The 16,793-nt window shown below is 42.2% G+C and overlaps 1 protein-coding gene across 5 annotated transcripts in view; it reads left to right on the top strand.

The window, feature by feature from the left end:
* Positions 1-16,793, top strand: part of STON2 (stonin 2) — a 153,010-nt gene that overhangs the window by 85,314 nt on the left and 50,903 nt on the right. For 3 of the 5 annotated variants that reach the window (XM_045451769.1, XM_045451768.1, XM_045451767.1), the window contains one exon: positions 8,435-8,605. The exons of the other annotated variants lie outside the window; for them this stretch is intronic. In XM_045451769.1, coding sequence (XP_045307725.1) covers positions 8,435-8,605 — 171 coding nt within the window. The remainder of the gene's footprint in view (positions 1-8,434; positions 8,606-16,793) is intronic. 5 annotated transcript variants of the gene reach the window in all.

The following is a 16,793-nucleotide window of genomic DNA, read 5'->3' as shown; positions in this document are numbered from 1 at the left end:
TGTTGTACGCATGCCAGTGCACATGCACGCATGTGTACATGCATGCTCACATCTGTCTCCTGGGCACTGGTGCCTCATAGGTGGATCCCTTAGACCCACTCGCATGTTTTGCCCTATGCTCTCAGTGGTGCCATTTCAGGGCACACCAATAGGAAATGATTAAACAGATCCTAAAAGTGAGCGGGATTCTTAGTCACAGTCTCTTCTGCCTCCTCCCTTGCCCTAACATAACCACTGGGGCAGCTTGTCATGGCTCGTTTTCTGGAAAGGTAGAAGTCAGTCACAGAGTTCCATCTGCAAGGCCAGCTAATCCTGGGGCATGGTGGGCTTTTGAGTAGGTGCTAACAGATGGTGTGAAAGGAGAGAATTCCTGCTGTGGGGGAGCTAATCCGGGAAAATAAAACTAGCACATCTGAAATAATTAGCTACCAATTAAGTGTGAAATCATGTGTTACTGACCCCATGTTAGCGTGCAGTGTGGGTGGGGGTAAATTGGAGGGCAGCACTATCTCCCTAGGTGCCTGGAGCATTGCCTTGCTGAAGGATTGAGCAGTGTTGTAAATATATACACATATATATTTGTGAAATAAATAAATAACAAAACAGCTGCCTGTGACCGCTTTTCCCACATCTTTAAAAAAAAATTAGATCTGAGTTTCAATTTTAAGCATTTTATTGTAAAACATTATTATAACATGAAAAGACATTTTAAGGAAAAAAGCCATCTCCGATCCCACGTCCATCCAATCACTTTATCGAAGACTGTAGCTCATTCTTCATTTTTCCAGTGTCCAGCCCAGTGCCTGGCACACAAAGGGGGCCCAGTGAGTGTTTGTGAATGGCCCCCATCACAATTTTCTGTTTACAGATATCCAGACAATGGTTTTGCAAAGGGTACCAAGCCAGTACCATCTGCGTGCCAGGTCCCCTACCACACCGTTGCATTGACTTCTTACTGTTGAGGGGTGGTCTGCTGGGGCTCAGCGTGATTAGGTGACTACTGGAGTGTTTGGAAGCATCACCTTTAGACCACAGAGACTTCCTGAGATACACTAAGGATAGAAAGGTGGATGCCTAGGCTAGAGTGCTGTCCCCACCACGCCTGCCTGGACAGCACTGTTGCCCCTTTCCGCCTGCCAGATTCCACAGAGAGCATGCTCATTCCCAAAGTGTCAGTGCCAGCAAGTTCCATGACTTCTGCCTACTTGCTTTTCAGGTAAAGCAGGCTTGCCTGCTGGTACTTGCATAGCTTTGAAGAGTCAGTCATAGGCCCAGTTTATACAAGATGAATTAAAATGGAACAGGTTCTCTTGTCTGGGATTCCCCCCTCTCCTTTCCTCTTTCTCACTAGACAGTTACAGGCACAGGTGGGCTGATTGGTCTATACCTTTGGTCTCGGTTCACTGGATGTATTCGTTTCCTAGTGCTGCCATAACAACTTACCACAAACTGGGTGACCTAAAACAAGAGAAATTTTTTCTCTCACAGTTCTGTGGGCTAGAAATCCCAAACAGCATGTCAGTGGGGCCATGTTCCCTCAGATAGCTGTAGGGAAAAGTCAGTCCTTCCTGCCTCTTGTAGTTTCTGGTAGTTACTGGCAATCCTTGCCATTTCTTGGTTTATGCAGCATAACTAATTTCTGACTCTATCTTCATCCCGTCTTTTTTCCTGTGTACCTTGATACCTCTGGTGCCTTCTTATAAGGACACCAGTCATCAGATTTAGAGCCCCCCGCTAATGCTGTAAAATCTCATATTAACTTGGCTACATTCTCAAAGACTATTTTCAGATAAAGTCACATTCTCAAATCTGAAGCTTAGGACTTTAGCCTCCATTTCTGTGGGACACAGTTAAACCCAGCACACTGAGTGAGGCCTTAATGCACCTCAGGTCAAATATGATGACAATGCTGGTATATTTTCCTTTTGGTGAAAATTGATGTCTTCTCATGTCTTCTCATGTAGTTGAGTTCGTCGTGCTGCCCTCTCATGTCCTGACCCCATGGGTTACTAATAGGACTTATTTTCAAAAGAGCCGACTGGAATAATTCCCCTGGGAGCAAACAATTCCCTCTTCCATTCCTGCATAAATTCATGAACGGGACTTTTTGTTCACATCTGTATCCCCAATGTCTTGAAATATTAAAGTACCATCAGCTTGGGACAGAGTAAAAAGAATCAACACTTTTTCCATCCAGCATTTATTGAGCTACTGCTGTTTGCCAGGCACTGTGCTAGTTACAGGGGAGACAATGGTCAACTAGTAGTAACTATAATTTATTGAGCATCTACTATTTTTCAGCCACTGGAACAGGCTCTTTGCATACTTTACCATAAATCCTCACAGGAGTCATAAGATAGGCATTATTATGCCTATTTTGTAGATGAGAAAAGAGAATAAGGATGCCAAATGAAGGTAAGAATGCCAAAAACCTTGAGCAAAGTCCTAAAGCTCATAATTGTGGGGTGCCTGGGTGGCTCAGTCGGTTAAGTGTCCAACTCTTGCTTTTGGCTCAGGTCATGATCTCACGGCTTATGGGCTCAAGCCCCACGTCGGGCTCTGTGCTGACAGCTCAGAGCCTGGAGCCTGCAGCAGATTCTGTGTCTCTGACTCTCTCTGCCTCTCTCTCTCTGCTCACACTCTTTCTCTCTCTCAAAAATAAATAAACATTTTTAAAAATTAAAAAAAAGAGCTCACAATTGAAGGAATCACATTTGAATCTGAATGATGTACCATGGACCAGTCCTTCTCTACCTTTTGATTGAAGGTTTCCCTCATAAGTCGAGTAGTATTTTTTTTTTAATTAAACTTTAAAATGATCTTTTCATTATTAATGAGATATGTAGATAGGAAGGAACTGATATATTGTTTAAAATATATCAGACAGGGGCGCCTGGGTGGCTCAGTCGGTTAAGCGTCCGACTTCAGCTCAGGTCACCATCTCACGGTCTGTGAGTTCGAGCCCCGCGTCGGGCTCTGGGCTGATGGCTCAGAGCCTGGAGCCTGCTTCCGATTCTGTGTCTCCCTCTCTCTCTGCCCCTCCCCCGTTCATGCTCTGTCTCTCTCTGTCTCAAAAATAAATAAACATTAAAAAAATTTTTTTAAATATATCAGACAAAAATGGTTTTCTTTTTTTGTCTTTCATTTCATTTCATTTCATGCTTTAATTTCAGTCAAATATCAACTTTTAATAATAATAGCATCCCATTTAATAAATGAAGAAGTAAAGGGAGAAAAATCACCATTTTCCAGTCCCCATGAAGTAATGCCCTCAATGCTGATTCTCAATGCTGCCAAGTGCACACAACCAGAGGTAATCAAATATGAGTTGCTTCCCGATGGAAGTACACAAGAACACCTATCAAGTAACTATTCTGTCCAAAAACCAAACATGAATTGGGTCAAGCCTCTAGATTTAACTGTGAATTCACAGGAAATTCACGGGCAGATGAACATGTTAAATCACACCATTGTCAAGATGTGGTCGTGGGATAGTCTATATGACTAACCAGCTTCTTTAACAAATAAATTGCAAGGAAAAAAAAATAAAGATGGATGAAGAAGTTTTGGATTAGAAAAAAACAACATGTATCTACCAGTTGCCTAACTGATTTGACCAAAGTACAAAAAAAAAATCTTTCAAAGATTTGTAGAAATTTAAACACTAACCGGATATTGGATTACAGTAATATAGTAATTATAGTTTAGTTTTGATGTAATATTTTGGTTATGTTTACACACAGAATCCTTATCTTTTAGAGATACCTGCAAAAATGTATATGGATAAAATGATATGATACTGAAAATTTGCTTCCAAATAATCCAGAATGGGGAGGGAAATGGGTGAAACAAGATGTGAATGAGTTGGTAATTGTTGAAGCTGGTGATGTATACATGGAGGTTTGTTACACCTTTGTCTCCACTTTTATATATGCTTGAAATTTTTTATGACAAAAAGATTTTTTTTAAGTTTATTTATTTTGAGAGAGAGACAGAGCATGCGTGTGAGCTGGGGAGGGGCAGAGAAAGAGGGAGAGAGAGAATCCCAAGCAAGCTCAGTGCTGTCAGCACAAAGCCCAAAGTGGGCCTCAAACCCATGAACCATGAGATCATGACCTGAGCCAAAATCAAGAGTTGGACACTTAACCAACTGAACCACCCAGGTGCCCCTATAACAAAAAGCTTAAAGGCTTAAAGCAAAAAGGTTTATAATTATGCCAAAAGGAAGTAGTTCAGAAAATCTGATAAAGCAAGAATGGAGGAAAACGTCTGTGTCCACATGAAATTAAGCTGGTCTGTTTTCTTCTGGATCTATGCTCACCTGCCAGTTAATATCGTGATGGACCTCCCTTGGGAACAGCAGCTGAGTAGGCCATGTGGTGGGAGATGATGAACAGAAACAACTTGGTTCCTCTTTTAAAGCGATTGTCGTGCTCCACCGCCAACACATTTAGAGAGCCGGAAGCCGTGATGGTCACTATCTGATATTTGTGTGGTGCTGTGCCATTTACAAAATGTTTTACATACTTCTTTCAGTTAATCTTCAATCACAGCCTTATGAGGTAGATGATTCTCACTTTAGAGACCAGGAAACTGGAACTCTGACCTCTGACTTCATCAGAACATAACTAAACTGGGACCCAAGCCCTGTCTTGGATGCAATCGAGCACTGTTGTTCCTTCCCAACCCTTTTTTTTTTTAATGTTTATTTATTTTTGAGAGAGAGACAGACTGTGAGTGAGGGAGGAGCAGAGAGAGAGAGAGAGGGAGAACCAGAATCCCAAGCAGGCTCCAGGCTCCCAGCTGTCAGCACAGAGCCACAAACTGTGAGATCATGACCTGAGCTGAAGTCAGACACTTAATCGACTGAGCCCCCCAGGTGCCCCCTTCCCAACTGCTGATTGCAGAGCAGCTGAAGCAAGCATTTCGTGTCTTTTAAGTGTGTGCATATGTCAGAGCAGTGCTGCGCCTTCCATTCCTGGCGTAGACTTCTTTCTTTGTGGATGGTCATGGCTGGATGTAATTGGGAATAAGAAATAATGCATTGGACTTGAAGATTGTGCTAAATTAAGAGGGCAGGATGGGGGACAAATGCCCCCCCCCCCAAACGAATAAGCTCCTATCACATTCTCAATACTGTGCTGTTGACCAGAGTCTAATATGGGTGTGAGAGTCACAGCTGGAGGAGGGAAGGAGTCAAGGCTTTCTTTGCTTGAGAAGGTAGATGGGGAGGAAAAAAAGAAAAGAAAAGAATGAGAGAGAGATGGACAGGAGGATCGGGTCAAAGCATGGGCACCCCGAACTAAAGTTAAGGCCCAGGGTGATGCCTCAAACTGTAGAAGTGCTGCCACCACCACGTGTAGGGGAAAAGTACCCAGTGGACTGATTTTGAAGGCCTATGGCTTCTATAGGAAAATATATTGAGAGAATAAGATGGTATTCACATTATTCCTAGTCTTTCTAGGAGAACTGAGTCAGTCACACCATTCCTGAAATGACCTTTAAAATTCTAAGGAGGCAGGGAAAGCTACTTCTAATTAAATGTTCGATGCTTGTTCTAACGTGTGTATTAATGTTGTGTCAGATTTGTGATACCGTATATTTTGTATATACATATAGAATTATGTTGGAGCCCCTTAATCACATGGGTTTGAAATGTATGCACAATTAAAAATTGTTTCATGCTGAGATAGTGTAACAAGGTCTTAGAGAAGACCCACATATTTTCTGGATATGATTTCATTGATCAATAAAGAGGAGGGGTTGTAGCAGCCAATCTCTCAAATGCTCTGAGCCATGGAACCTCATTTCGCTGTTTTGAATGATTATGAGATTTGTTGTAGCTGTGTTTCTACAAGACTTTATTATGTCTAGAATTTATAGTAAGCCAAGGTGAGGTTTGGGAACAAAACCCTTAATTATAACATTATTAAGGGAAAAATGGGATCCGCTTTACAGTGCCACTGTGAGGAGTATATTGTGTCAAAGATCAAGGTTGCTGACATCATGTTTACTTAATTGATACAACTTCAAGCATTTATTGTGCACTTGTGTGCTAGGTATGCAGTGGGAGATGGCTCTTTCAATGTGTAAAATGGGTCTAATAGTAATACCTACTTCACAGGGTTGTTGAGAGCAAGGCTTAAATTAATACATAGAAGGCATTAAGAAAAATGCCTGGCACAGAGTAGCTGCTCAATAAATGGTGGCTGGGATGTCATTGTCATCATTGTTACTGATCCTCACGACAACCTATGATATGAGGTAGGGTTTAGGTTCTTTCCATCTTATACATGAGTGTCAAGTGTGGAGGTTACACAGAACCGGAAGGCGAGGCTGGGCATTGTGACTTCTAGTCTTGAGGTATACTGTGACCCAGGTAGGGGACCCTTTTATAAAGCAGTAATCCCATATTATAGATGTTCCTTTTGCTTTTCTCTGATTTATCAGTAGCAATTCTGTAGGCTGATATGAAAAATCTCAACTCTATCATTAACATTTTTTAAGTGCCAAATAACGCATTGTGGGTATGCTTTAATCCCAATTGTGATATCTTAAAAAGGGTGTTCATATGTGCTTCATATGCATAAAAATTTCTAAAGCAGATTCCTAAGAAATTTCTAAGAATGCTTACCTCTGGGGAGTGGGACTGGTGGTTACAAAGAATAGGTAGATCCTCACTTTTTCCTTTATACCCTTGTATGCTGTTTGAACTTTTTTGTCATGAATTTTTTTATAAATTAAAAAAAAAAAAGATTTCCTGGTCTACTTGGGCTGCTGTAACAAGATACACAGACTGGGTAGCTTGTAAACAACAGAAATTTATTTCTCACAGTTCTGGAGGCTGGAAATCTGAGATTGGGGTGGGAACGTGGTCAGGCAGGGGTCCTCTTGTAGGTGGAAGATTCCTTGTGTCCTCACATGGTGGAAGGGGCTAGGCAAGTGTGTGGAAACCCCTTTGGAATCCCTTTCATGAGGGCTCCACCCTTATTATGTAATCACCTCCCAAAGGCCCTACCTCCTGACACCACTTTGGGCATTAGGATGCCACATGTTAATTTTGGAAGGAAGCTAACATTCAGATTGTAGCAGAGGGGGAGAAAAGTACAACAGTGACCCATCTCTAGAACAGTGTTTCCCCAACCCAAAATATCCTCTTTTCCCACTCACAAAGCCTTCAGGAAAGGACGAGTGGCACACTAAGTCTCGAGCTTGGAGGTGTACCATATATGGTAGTATACTAAAGATTGTGAAAAGCTACCATACAGAAAACTATACAGTACATTGTTTTTAACCTTTGTTACACCTGTTAATATCCTGCAGAATTGTATTTCACAGCACATCAGTTTTGGAACTGATGTAAAAATCTAAGAAAAGGTAACTTAGGCTTAGGTGGACTGCAAAAGGAGAAAAGGTGACTATTTCTTCAGGAATTGTGGGGGACATACCTGGTGGAATACCAGGAAATGTGGGTGACATAACTGTGGGTGACATACCTGGTGGATGAGTCTGGGTCTCAGATTCAAGCAAACCTGGGTCCAAATCCTGAGTCTTCCATTCCCTAGCTGGCTGAGCCCTAGCCAGGCTACCTAATCTCAGAGTCTCAGGGTGCTCACATGTGAAAGAGGAAGAATACTTCCCTCAGAAAGGCATTTTCAGGATTAGGTAAGAGAAGTACCTCGTCCACAGTCGGTACTAATAGGGTTAGTTCCGTCCTCCTCACCCTTGGCCCTATCTCCCCATCTCCTTCTATTGATAAAAGGACAAATTACTGAAGGGTCCCTCCATTTATGAAAGGCTTCATTTCAGGATTTATCAGAAGTCAGGCTATCAGGTAACAAGGTCTTGCATTTTCAGTGGGAATCCATTTCTAAAATCTTGATTTCTGGATACCTATTTATTTCAAGCTTGTGTCTCTTATACAAGGCAAGGTTCACAGACTTTAGGAGACTGTTGAGAATCCTGTTTCTCTAAAATTTAGTGCCTAAAAGATAGAGAAATTCACTGTCTTAATCACACCCAGGTTTGCCTGCTCCAGGCATTTCCAGGCCCCTGCACCAAGGTTGCCCCCTTACTCTCATTTCCTGTTCTAGTGTTAATGCTCAAACACAGCGGAAACAAATTTCAGGATTAAATTTAAAAGTACGTGCACTAAAGCACTGCCTTTTCAAAGTAACCTTTGCATGAAGCTCTTGGAATCTAATTACCCAAGTGTTATTGGCCTCCCCCAAAATACCCATGTTGGTGCAGATTGGGTTTAAAGTTCAGGAAGTATTAACAAAAGGAATCAGAATCAAGATCTCAGGCATGGCCTCTGAAGAATCTCCCTGTCTGTGCTTGGCCTCTCCCTCCTCCTGGGTGTGCCCGCCTGGGAAGGCCAGTGAGTAACCTGCACATTTTTTTTTTTTTTTTCATCTTGGCCCTTCCCACCCAGACGAGAGGACGGAGTGGCAGACAGGCAGGCAGACGGCGGTGAGTCCTGTTCAAGCATGCACGGAGCATACCTCTACCTGCACCCAAGTCCTGGACCCCTCACCACCCTTACCCCACCCCAGGAGGAGCCAGAGCCCCTGCGGGGGTCCGGAGGGGGCCTCTGCTCCCAATGGTAAGGGCTGCCAGCAGCGGGACCACTTAGTTCATTTGCTTTGGTGTTGGCTTTTCTTTTCAGTTATGTTTTTTAGATGGGAGAGTTTCTGATGGAATTAAAGGTGTTTTGTTTGTTTGCTCTCAGTGGTCCCAAGACAAAGAAATGTCTTCCCCCAGCAGGGTTTATTAGAACTTGTAACCTGTTAGTCTGGCCTTGAAACAAAACTTAACATACTAATTATTTCTGGTTAGTACAGTTTACCCTTTTGGCCCTCCGAAAAGAAAAGAAAAGAAAAGAAAAGAAACCCAAAGAATATCATTTACCAGATAGCTTTTGAAGGAAGGAAAGTGCTAAGGATTGTGGCCATTTTAATACATGGGCACCTCTGACTAAATTGAAAAGTAGCTTGTTACTATAGCTTTAGAACAGACCAAGATGACATTTTGTCTTAAAATGAGCAAACAGAAAACCCTTTTTAAAAGATTTCAGCGTTGAATGAAGGATGCTGGCAGAGGGGTGTGAATAAGAGAGTTACAAGATAAGTTGGTCTAATTAAATATATGTGAACATGAAAGTATTGAAGTAAATCTGTGCTGCTGTGGGAAGAAGAAAGTCAGATGTTCAATGTGGGATTCATGTGGTATTTAAGGGAGAAAACTGAGATCTTTGTGTAGTGTGTGGAGACTTCTTTGAGGGGAGGGTTGGAAGGCAAACGGAGGAGGCTGGGAAGCAGGTTTTTTTTTTTTTTTTTCCGTGGGGCTGGTGCCAACGACTTCTCCCTCAATTGCTGTGGGTGAGAGTAATTCAGAGTAATCAAGTGCTGCATTGTTAGCAGGCTTCTGAGTTTCAAATATTTATTCTAAACACAAGCCATTGATTGCACTGGCATGGGAAAAAATAAAACTGCTGCCTCTGGTTCCTGGCCTAGCCCAAACTTTACTACCTGGGGAGATTTCAGGAAAAAGGTTGTAGGAAAGATAAAGCTAGAAGTGTAATGTGAATTTGAAACTACACCACTAGAGTATATTTGAGACAGCCCCATTCTTTTAGCCTTGAGGAATTGTATTGTGGTTACGTCTGAGCTAAGGGGGTTTTGTAAGAGAATGGCTTAGAAACTGCAGTAGAAACTGCCCAAAGCTGAGGCACTCCCATGACACATGTGGAAGTTTGGCTTGTGCCCAAGTGTCCCTGCAAATGTAGTACAGGTTCATTCTTGGCACCTCTGTGCAGGCAACTTAAGGATTCTCTATAAGGAGCAACCTGTACATCACATAGGTAGGTTTTCAGAGCAGCGGTAAACAGTAGCCCTAAAAAGTACTGTACCAAGAAGGGTATGAAGTTGTGTGTGCATGTGTGTGTGTGTAAGTGGGAAGGGGCACAGGCAGGGTGAAAATCCCCTTCTTAGATTGCATACCCTTCTTCTGAGTTTCAGGACGATACATTTTACCTTTTGTTGACAAGAAATGAGTAATTCGTCATCATTATCATTATCAAGGTTCCTGTGGTGATCATACGAGTAGTTTGTTTTCTTATATCTTTGGTTTCCTCTTGGCTAATTAATCAAAAGCATAGTCTGACTGCAGCCCAGTCAGCCAGCTCATTAAGAGACCATCCAAGAATGTCACTTACTTTGTTGTTGTTGTTGTTTTTTCTGTCTAGTGAGGGTGGGCACGATTATGGTAATTTTACCTGGGATGCGAAGTTTATATTTTCGACTCTATTGAGTTGTGATTGAGAAACAGACGGATGCCACTCCAAGCCACCCGCAGAGTTGACTGCGCTTGGTAGCGCTTCTAGCCTTCACGAGTGTTTGCGGTTTGGTTCCTACGTGTTCAGGTCTAAAACATCACCAGTCCTACCATACCTGCCTCACTCCCCGATCAAGTGCTCGGGAGTGGAAGACAATTTGGAGGGGTGCAGCAACATTTCCTCCTATTAATGGCCTGTCCACACATTTTCAAAACTTTATGGAGTTTTTTTCTCAAACTAAATTAAACGCAATACCTTCTTGAATTTGGCTTTTCTGAGGCATCTTTCTGGTGAGTTTAGCATTTCTTTTCATTTCATTGTGTTTTTCATCCAGTCCTGTTGCTTAGTCTCTTGAGCAGTGATAGCAAGCAGATTGAAGACTGGCCACATGCTTGGGGACCAAATATGCACTTAAGACAACCTTGCGTGTGAGCAGCACGTGCTTTCTCCTTCCATTCTTTGTATCCACATCCCTTCCAAAGAGCCTCCGTGCACTACTACCCAGCCCTGGCCACTTCTCTGCCATCCTGTGTTTCCTGGTTGCTGGAATTCTTTTCCCTACCACCCCCCTGCTGTCCGAAACCTCACAAGGAGGTGTTTAGAGACTTCCAAAGGTCGTGGTGGTTTTTCTAAAAAAACAGAAAGCAACACCTTTATTGTAGGGATGCTGTAATAAGTGGCTGCTACATACCCCCAGGCTGCATACATCTTAGGGCCTGGGTCAGGGGCACGGTTGTTGATCCAGTCACCGCCCTTTTAGTGCGCTTCCTAAGTGATCAAACACCAGCAAGTGAAGTAGGAGTGGAGTGAAGCAGCTGGCGGCTAGAATATAATTAGCCTCGGTCTGGAATCTTCAGTGAGTGCCAGTTTCCTGCTCCTCAGGGCTCTTTTCTGGTCTAGTGTGTTATCTTTTTCCTGTAATATTTCCTAGGCATTGGTGCTCTTCAGTTAATGCTGTGGGGTCCTTTGCAGGATGTAGCCCTATGATCATTTGGTCACATTTCATCTGTAGACACATCCTAAGCCAAGAAGAGACATCATGGAAAGACTCACCCTGAACAAGTCCTCATAAGGATGGCATGTCACCCACATCATCTTTAAAAACCTCAGAGGATAATATGAAAGTGCTGAAAGGAATGAGACCGAGGTCTTGAGGAGTAAGTAAGGTGTGTGAAGGCAGGCAGGAGTAGAAATGAGGAGTATCAGATGAAACTTCACCCTAACAATTGTATAACTTTTTTTTGAAGTTAGGGTCAAAACCTCGTCCTGCACTGAGAAATCATATTTGACTTAAGGCAACCTTTTTCTCCCTTTGGTTGTATAATAGACTTTGAAGCTAATCTCTTGTGATATGACTTTGTAGCCCCTCTTGTCAAGAGGTGGGGTCTAATTACCCAGCCCCTGAATGTGGGCTTGGCCTTGTAACTTACTCTGACCAATAGAATGTGCAGAAGTAGAAGGGTGAATGTGTACCAGTCCCCAGCATAGGGCTGAAGCGGCCTCTCACGCTTCTACTTGCTCACCTAGAATCTAGCCCGGTCACCACATGGACACTCCTGGACCCACTTGCTGTGGCCCAGAGACCCTTGTATCCCCAGCTGATGGTGGTCTTGAGCAGATATGTGAGGAGGAAATCCTGGACCAGCCAGCTGACCTGACATGTGAGTGGGCCCAGGAGAGGTCACACAAATGGGTCCGAAGACTCAGGAGCAATAAGTAGTGCATACTGTTTTCAGCTACTGAACATCGGATGATTTGTTACGCTAATAATAACGAATGAATTCGTGTGGTCACCTGGAGATAGTGCTCCTGTGTTCACTCCTTGGTCTGCTAACATCACCACAAATGCTTGGTGCAACTCAGCATGAGAAATTCAATCAACGGAGGAACTCTGTTAGATGGGGGACATTTCCAATTCTTGTGATCATCAACATTACTTTGAGAACTTTTTAACAACACATATACCTATGTCAGATTATTCAACTAAACATCTATAGATGGGGACTAGGAATCTGTAATTTAGGAAGCTCTGGTGATTGGCTAGGATTGAAAACCAATAAGCCAATGGTCTTGTTAGTCCCTTACATTACTGAAAGATGCAGTGATCCCAGTTCCTCTGTACTTAGGCAAACAACACTCCAGTGGTTCAGAATTCTTTACTGATTTGATATATGTACAACCTTGGATCACGAGTAACTTGTTTTGTGAGTGTTCCGCAAGACGAGCAACATTTCTAATACATTTTAATTTGATAAACGAGCAATGTCTGGCAATACGAGTAGTACGTGATGCTGAATGTCACATGATCACAACTGAGGCAATTCTCAAAATTCTCTTTGATAGACAAGTGCTTTGGATTACAAGCATGTTTCTGGAATGAGTTTTGCTTGCAAATCAAGGTTTTACTGTATCTCGAGCCACATAAGAAAAGTTTATAGTCACCTTTGAGCAATCACATTGACCTGATCCTGGATGAGAAAAGTTCACAGGTGCAGATTGATGGCTGCAATTATACACTTTTACTATTGTATCCCGTGAGATTTAGAACATTGTATAGATTTCCTGAATAAGTCTTTGGCATTGGGGATGTAATAGGGCCCTTACTTGTTACTTATTAAGAAAACAAGGCAAACAATGTTTTAGCCCTTAAACTACAGGTGAATTTTTGCTGTGGTGGGTGTATCAGTTGTTGCTACAATAATGTTACATTACAAACAACCACAAAATCTCACTAGCACACAACAATATGCTTTTTTTAAAAAGTTCATTTATTTATTTTTGAGAGAGAGAGAGAATAGGCATGAGTTCATGGGTGGGGTGGGCAGAGAGACAGGGAGAAAGAGTCCCAAGCAGGCTCAGCACTATCAGCACAGAACCCTACCTGGGGCTCAATCCCAGGAACCATGAGATCATGACCTGAACCAAAACCAAGAGTAGGACCTTAACCGAATGAGATACCTGGGTGCCCCACAACAATATATTTTTATTAATCCCTATGTCTGCAGGTTAGGGTGGGAAGAATCAACTGATCTTGACTTAGCTTCATCGGGGGTGGCTTTATTTTACATGTCCCTCAATTTTTCTCTCAGATCAACTGTTTGGGCACGGTCTTCTCACAATGATAGCAGACATAGAAGAGAAGAAGCCACAATGAGCTATAGCTCATTTCAAGCTTCTGGGTTATGCCATTGACTGTTAACATCCTGGTGGACAAAGCAGGTCATATGGCCAAATCTGTCAAAAGCTAGGGAAATACAAATTTGCAGAGAGAAACCGCAAAGTCACATGGCAGAGGGCATGGGTACAGAGAGAAGTAAAGAATTAGGGTCATTAAAGTAAACTCCCATGATGGGGGAAGGACATGTGAGGGATTTATATTTTTTCCTTCTTTGAAAAGCTGGTGAAGTCAAAACTGGGTTCCAGAAAGTGTAGAAGTAAGTGTCTTTGCTGCTATGATCTGCAATGGAGTGTTAAAGGGAAAAAAATTCCTATAATTACCTCAAACTTGATAGATAAGAAAGATGGCACTAGAATGCCTCCATTTCTATTCTCACCCCATTCCCCGAAGTGTAAAGGGATCATGAGTTCGGTTATTCACTGGCCACTTCCAGGAAGGGCATGATTTGGGGTGAAGTCATTGTGTTAGGTCACATCACATCCCTTTGCTACCATCACTTCTTTCCAAGGCAAAAAGAAATGAGTTTCCATCTAGTCAGATCATTTGGAACCTTTTCCCAAATACTAGCCCAATGTTGCAGTGGTTAAAAGAGATTTTTGTGAATATACTTTTTGATTGCCTGTCTCTTTCTGGATTGCTTAATGAAAGATCTATAGTCCTGTGCCTCTGGTCGAGATAGGAAACCCATGTTCCGAAATATGATTGAGCTTCTCAGATATTCTCCACAACAGAAACTATGTTTTACGGTGTTACTAAGAATAACAATGGAGTACAGTTGATGTTGAACAACGTGGGTTTGAACTGCACAAGTCCATATATACATGGATTTTTTACAGTAATGTAAATGTATTTTTCTCTTCTTTATGATTTTCTTAATAACATTTGCTTTCCTCTAGCTTACAGTGTTAAGAATACAGCATATAAAACATATACAAAATATGTTAATTGACGGTTAATCTTATCAGTAACGCTTCTGGTCAACCGTAGGCTATTAGTGGTTAGGTTCTGGGGAGTCAAAAGTTACATGTGGATTTTTCAACTGTGTGGGTTGTCCGTTTCCCCAACTCCCGGGTTGTTCAGGGGTCAACTGTACTTTATTTCAGGCCACAGGTTTATAGGCATTGCTATTGACCGTTCGGTGCTTTTGGATCTGCATAGTGTATTAAATTTACTTCCGAGGAAACTGAGATACAAAAGATTATGTAACTTCCATGAAGCCACATCTACTGGCCATCTGAGATTAGAAACCTGTCCTCTTGGTTTTTCGGCTTTTTCTTGGCAGTCTTATCGATGCTGCCTTGTTTCACAAAAAGCAGATGAGGCTACGATTACCTAATGGGTTTCTCTTCCTAAGAAGCCCTTCCCTCCTAGTATTTATGCTCCATGGGAAATAAAGAATTCTAGCAGGAAGGTATTCAATAATATAAGATTTCTGTAATATAATGTTAAGGAAAATAAGCTGGATTATAGGTCATTTCTAAATTCTATTTCCTAAGGTTTCTTTGTTACTGTTTTGATCACAGAAATAAATGGGGGTGGAGACTGTTTAGATAGAAGTCCTCCCAGGGTCCCTGTGACTGTACTTATTTCATGTATTTTCTGAGCCCTCACCTGCCATTTCTGTTGCCTAGTGACTGTCCAGCAATTGCTTGCAGTGGTTCTCTAACAAACAACGCTCTTTCTATTTTATGTGGAAAGCTGATTTGATTAAACAACTCACTTAAACTAATGCTTCGTAGGAGCCATGATATGATTGGAACAGGCATTTCCAGGGGTAGTCTTGTCAAATTAGCACATGCAAACAATCAAGTAATTGCAATGGCTCTGAATATATGGAGTCTGCTACCGTTACTGTATAAGCTGGTTCTCTTGGATAGGTTGTTTCCATTCTGGTGATGGTTTTGCTGGAAACCTCTTGTGTCTCCCATATAACGCTAATGCTGCATAATATATTGTTATTTGAGCAATAATTTAATATCCTACACCTCCTCTTACTCAGTCTCAAGGGCCATATCTGCATTGTTTACCACCAAAAACCTAGGATCCAACATAAGAGGATCTAATTAGGTACTAAGTGAATGCATGAGTGAGTGGATGCTGAGAGTATGATATCTAGTGCCTAGGACAAATTTAGGATTCTTCCCAGGTGATTCTGCCCCCAAGAAGGGGTAGTGAAGGGTTAATGTTCTCTTTGGGAGCTGGAGGGATTTGGATATGGATCTCAGCAGAGCTGCCTGAATCACATTCTTTCTGCTACTATAGCAACAGGTTGAGAATTCTGCAGGCTTTGTCTCCTGCCTACATTGGAAATGCCTGTATGCAGGCGACCTCATTGTCTGAGGGACAACTGTGTGTGTGTGTGTGTGTGTGCGTGTGTGTGTGTGTGTTTTCTATGATGTTTCAATGAAGCAGCTTCTTTGCAGACACAAAGAAGCCAACACAAAGCAGGGGCTAAGAATCATGGAAAGGCTGAGAGAGATCTTGTTTTGATTGAAGGGACATTTCCAATCTTTTGTCCCCTGAAGAGATGTGAAGTGGAGAAGGATTTGAGGTTTAGAGGTAGTCTATAGTATCTTTCCCTGCCTTCTTAATGAGACCTGTCTTCTGAGAGATGCCTCCTGGCAGCTTTTGGAAACCTTTCTCTCTCTCTCTCTTTTGGGAACCTTTCTCTTACTGTCTTTGCTTAACAAATAGGTGGTAGTGAAGCTCTTGGATGATTGCCCGTGTTGTGTTCACTTCTAAGTTTGGAGATGCCAGAGTCGACCAGAATGTGGGTCTTTCCCTCTGTATTTACCAGTCCTTCTAATCAACTCTGTATCTTTGTTGAGAAGGAAGGACAAGTTAACTGAGACTGAGAAATGGAGGTGTTAGTCTTTACTTGCTGTAGCAGTGTTGCAAAGAGAGGAACGAAAATGGGGAAGCTGCTGAGGAAAGTCACTTAGGTGGTATTAACTTCCCAGGAGGTGTCTGTCACTGGCATTTAGAAAATGCCCTGCCTGTTTACTCGGGGCTGCTTCTCAGGTGGGTTAAGATTAGAGTTTAGGGCTAATTGTAGTTCTTGTTGGACTAATGGGTGAAGTCAGCAGACCTTAAATACCACTTTGAATTGATTAATCACATCACCACAGTAGTGTTTTCACTTTGCACGCAGATGGAGAAATCTGCCTGGTTCACTCTTTGTTGCTGGTTTACGAAAACATTTTGGTCAGAAATATCTGAACGTCTCCAGCCATTCTTTAGAAGCAGCACTGAGTTCTTAAAAGTTCCATTTTAAAAACT

This window comes from Leopardus geoffroyi, chromosome B3 (assembly GCF_018350155.1).
Source record: "Leopardus geoffroyi isolate Oge1 chromosome B3, O.geoffroyi_Oge1_pat1.0, whole genome shotgun sequence".
NCBI lineage: Eukaryota > Metazoa > Chordata > Mammalia > Carnivora > Felidae > Leopardus > Leopardus geoffroyi.
This window is presented reverse-complemented; position numbering and strand designations above follow the sequence as displayed.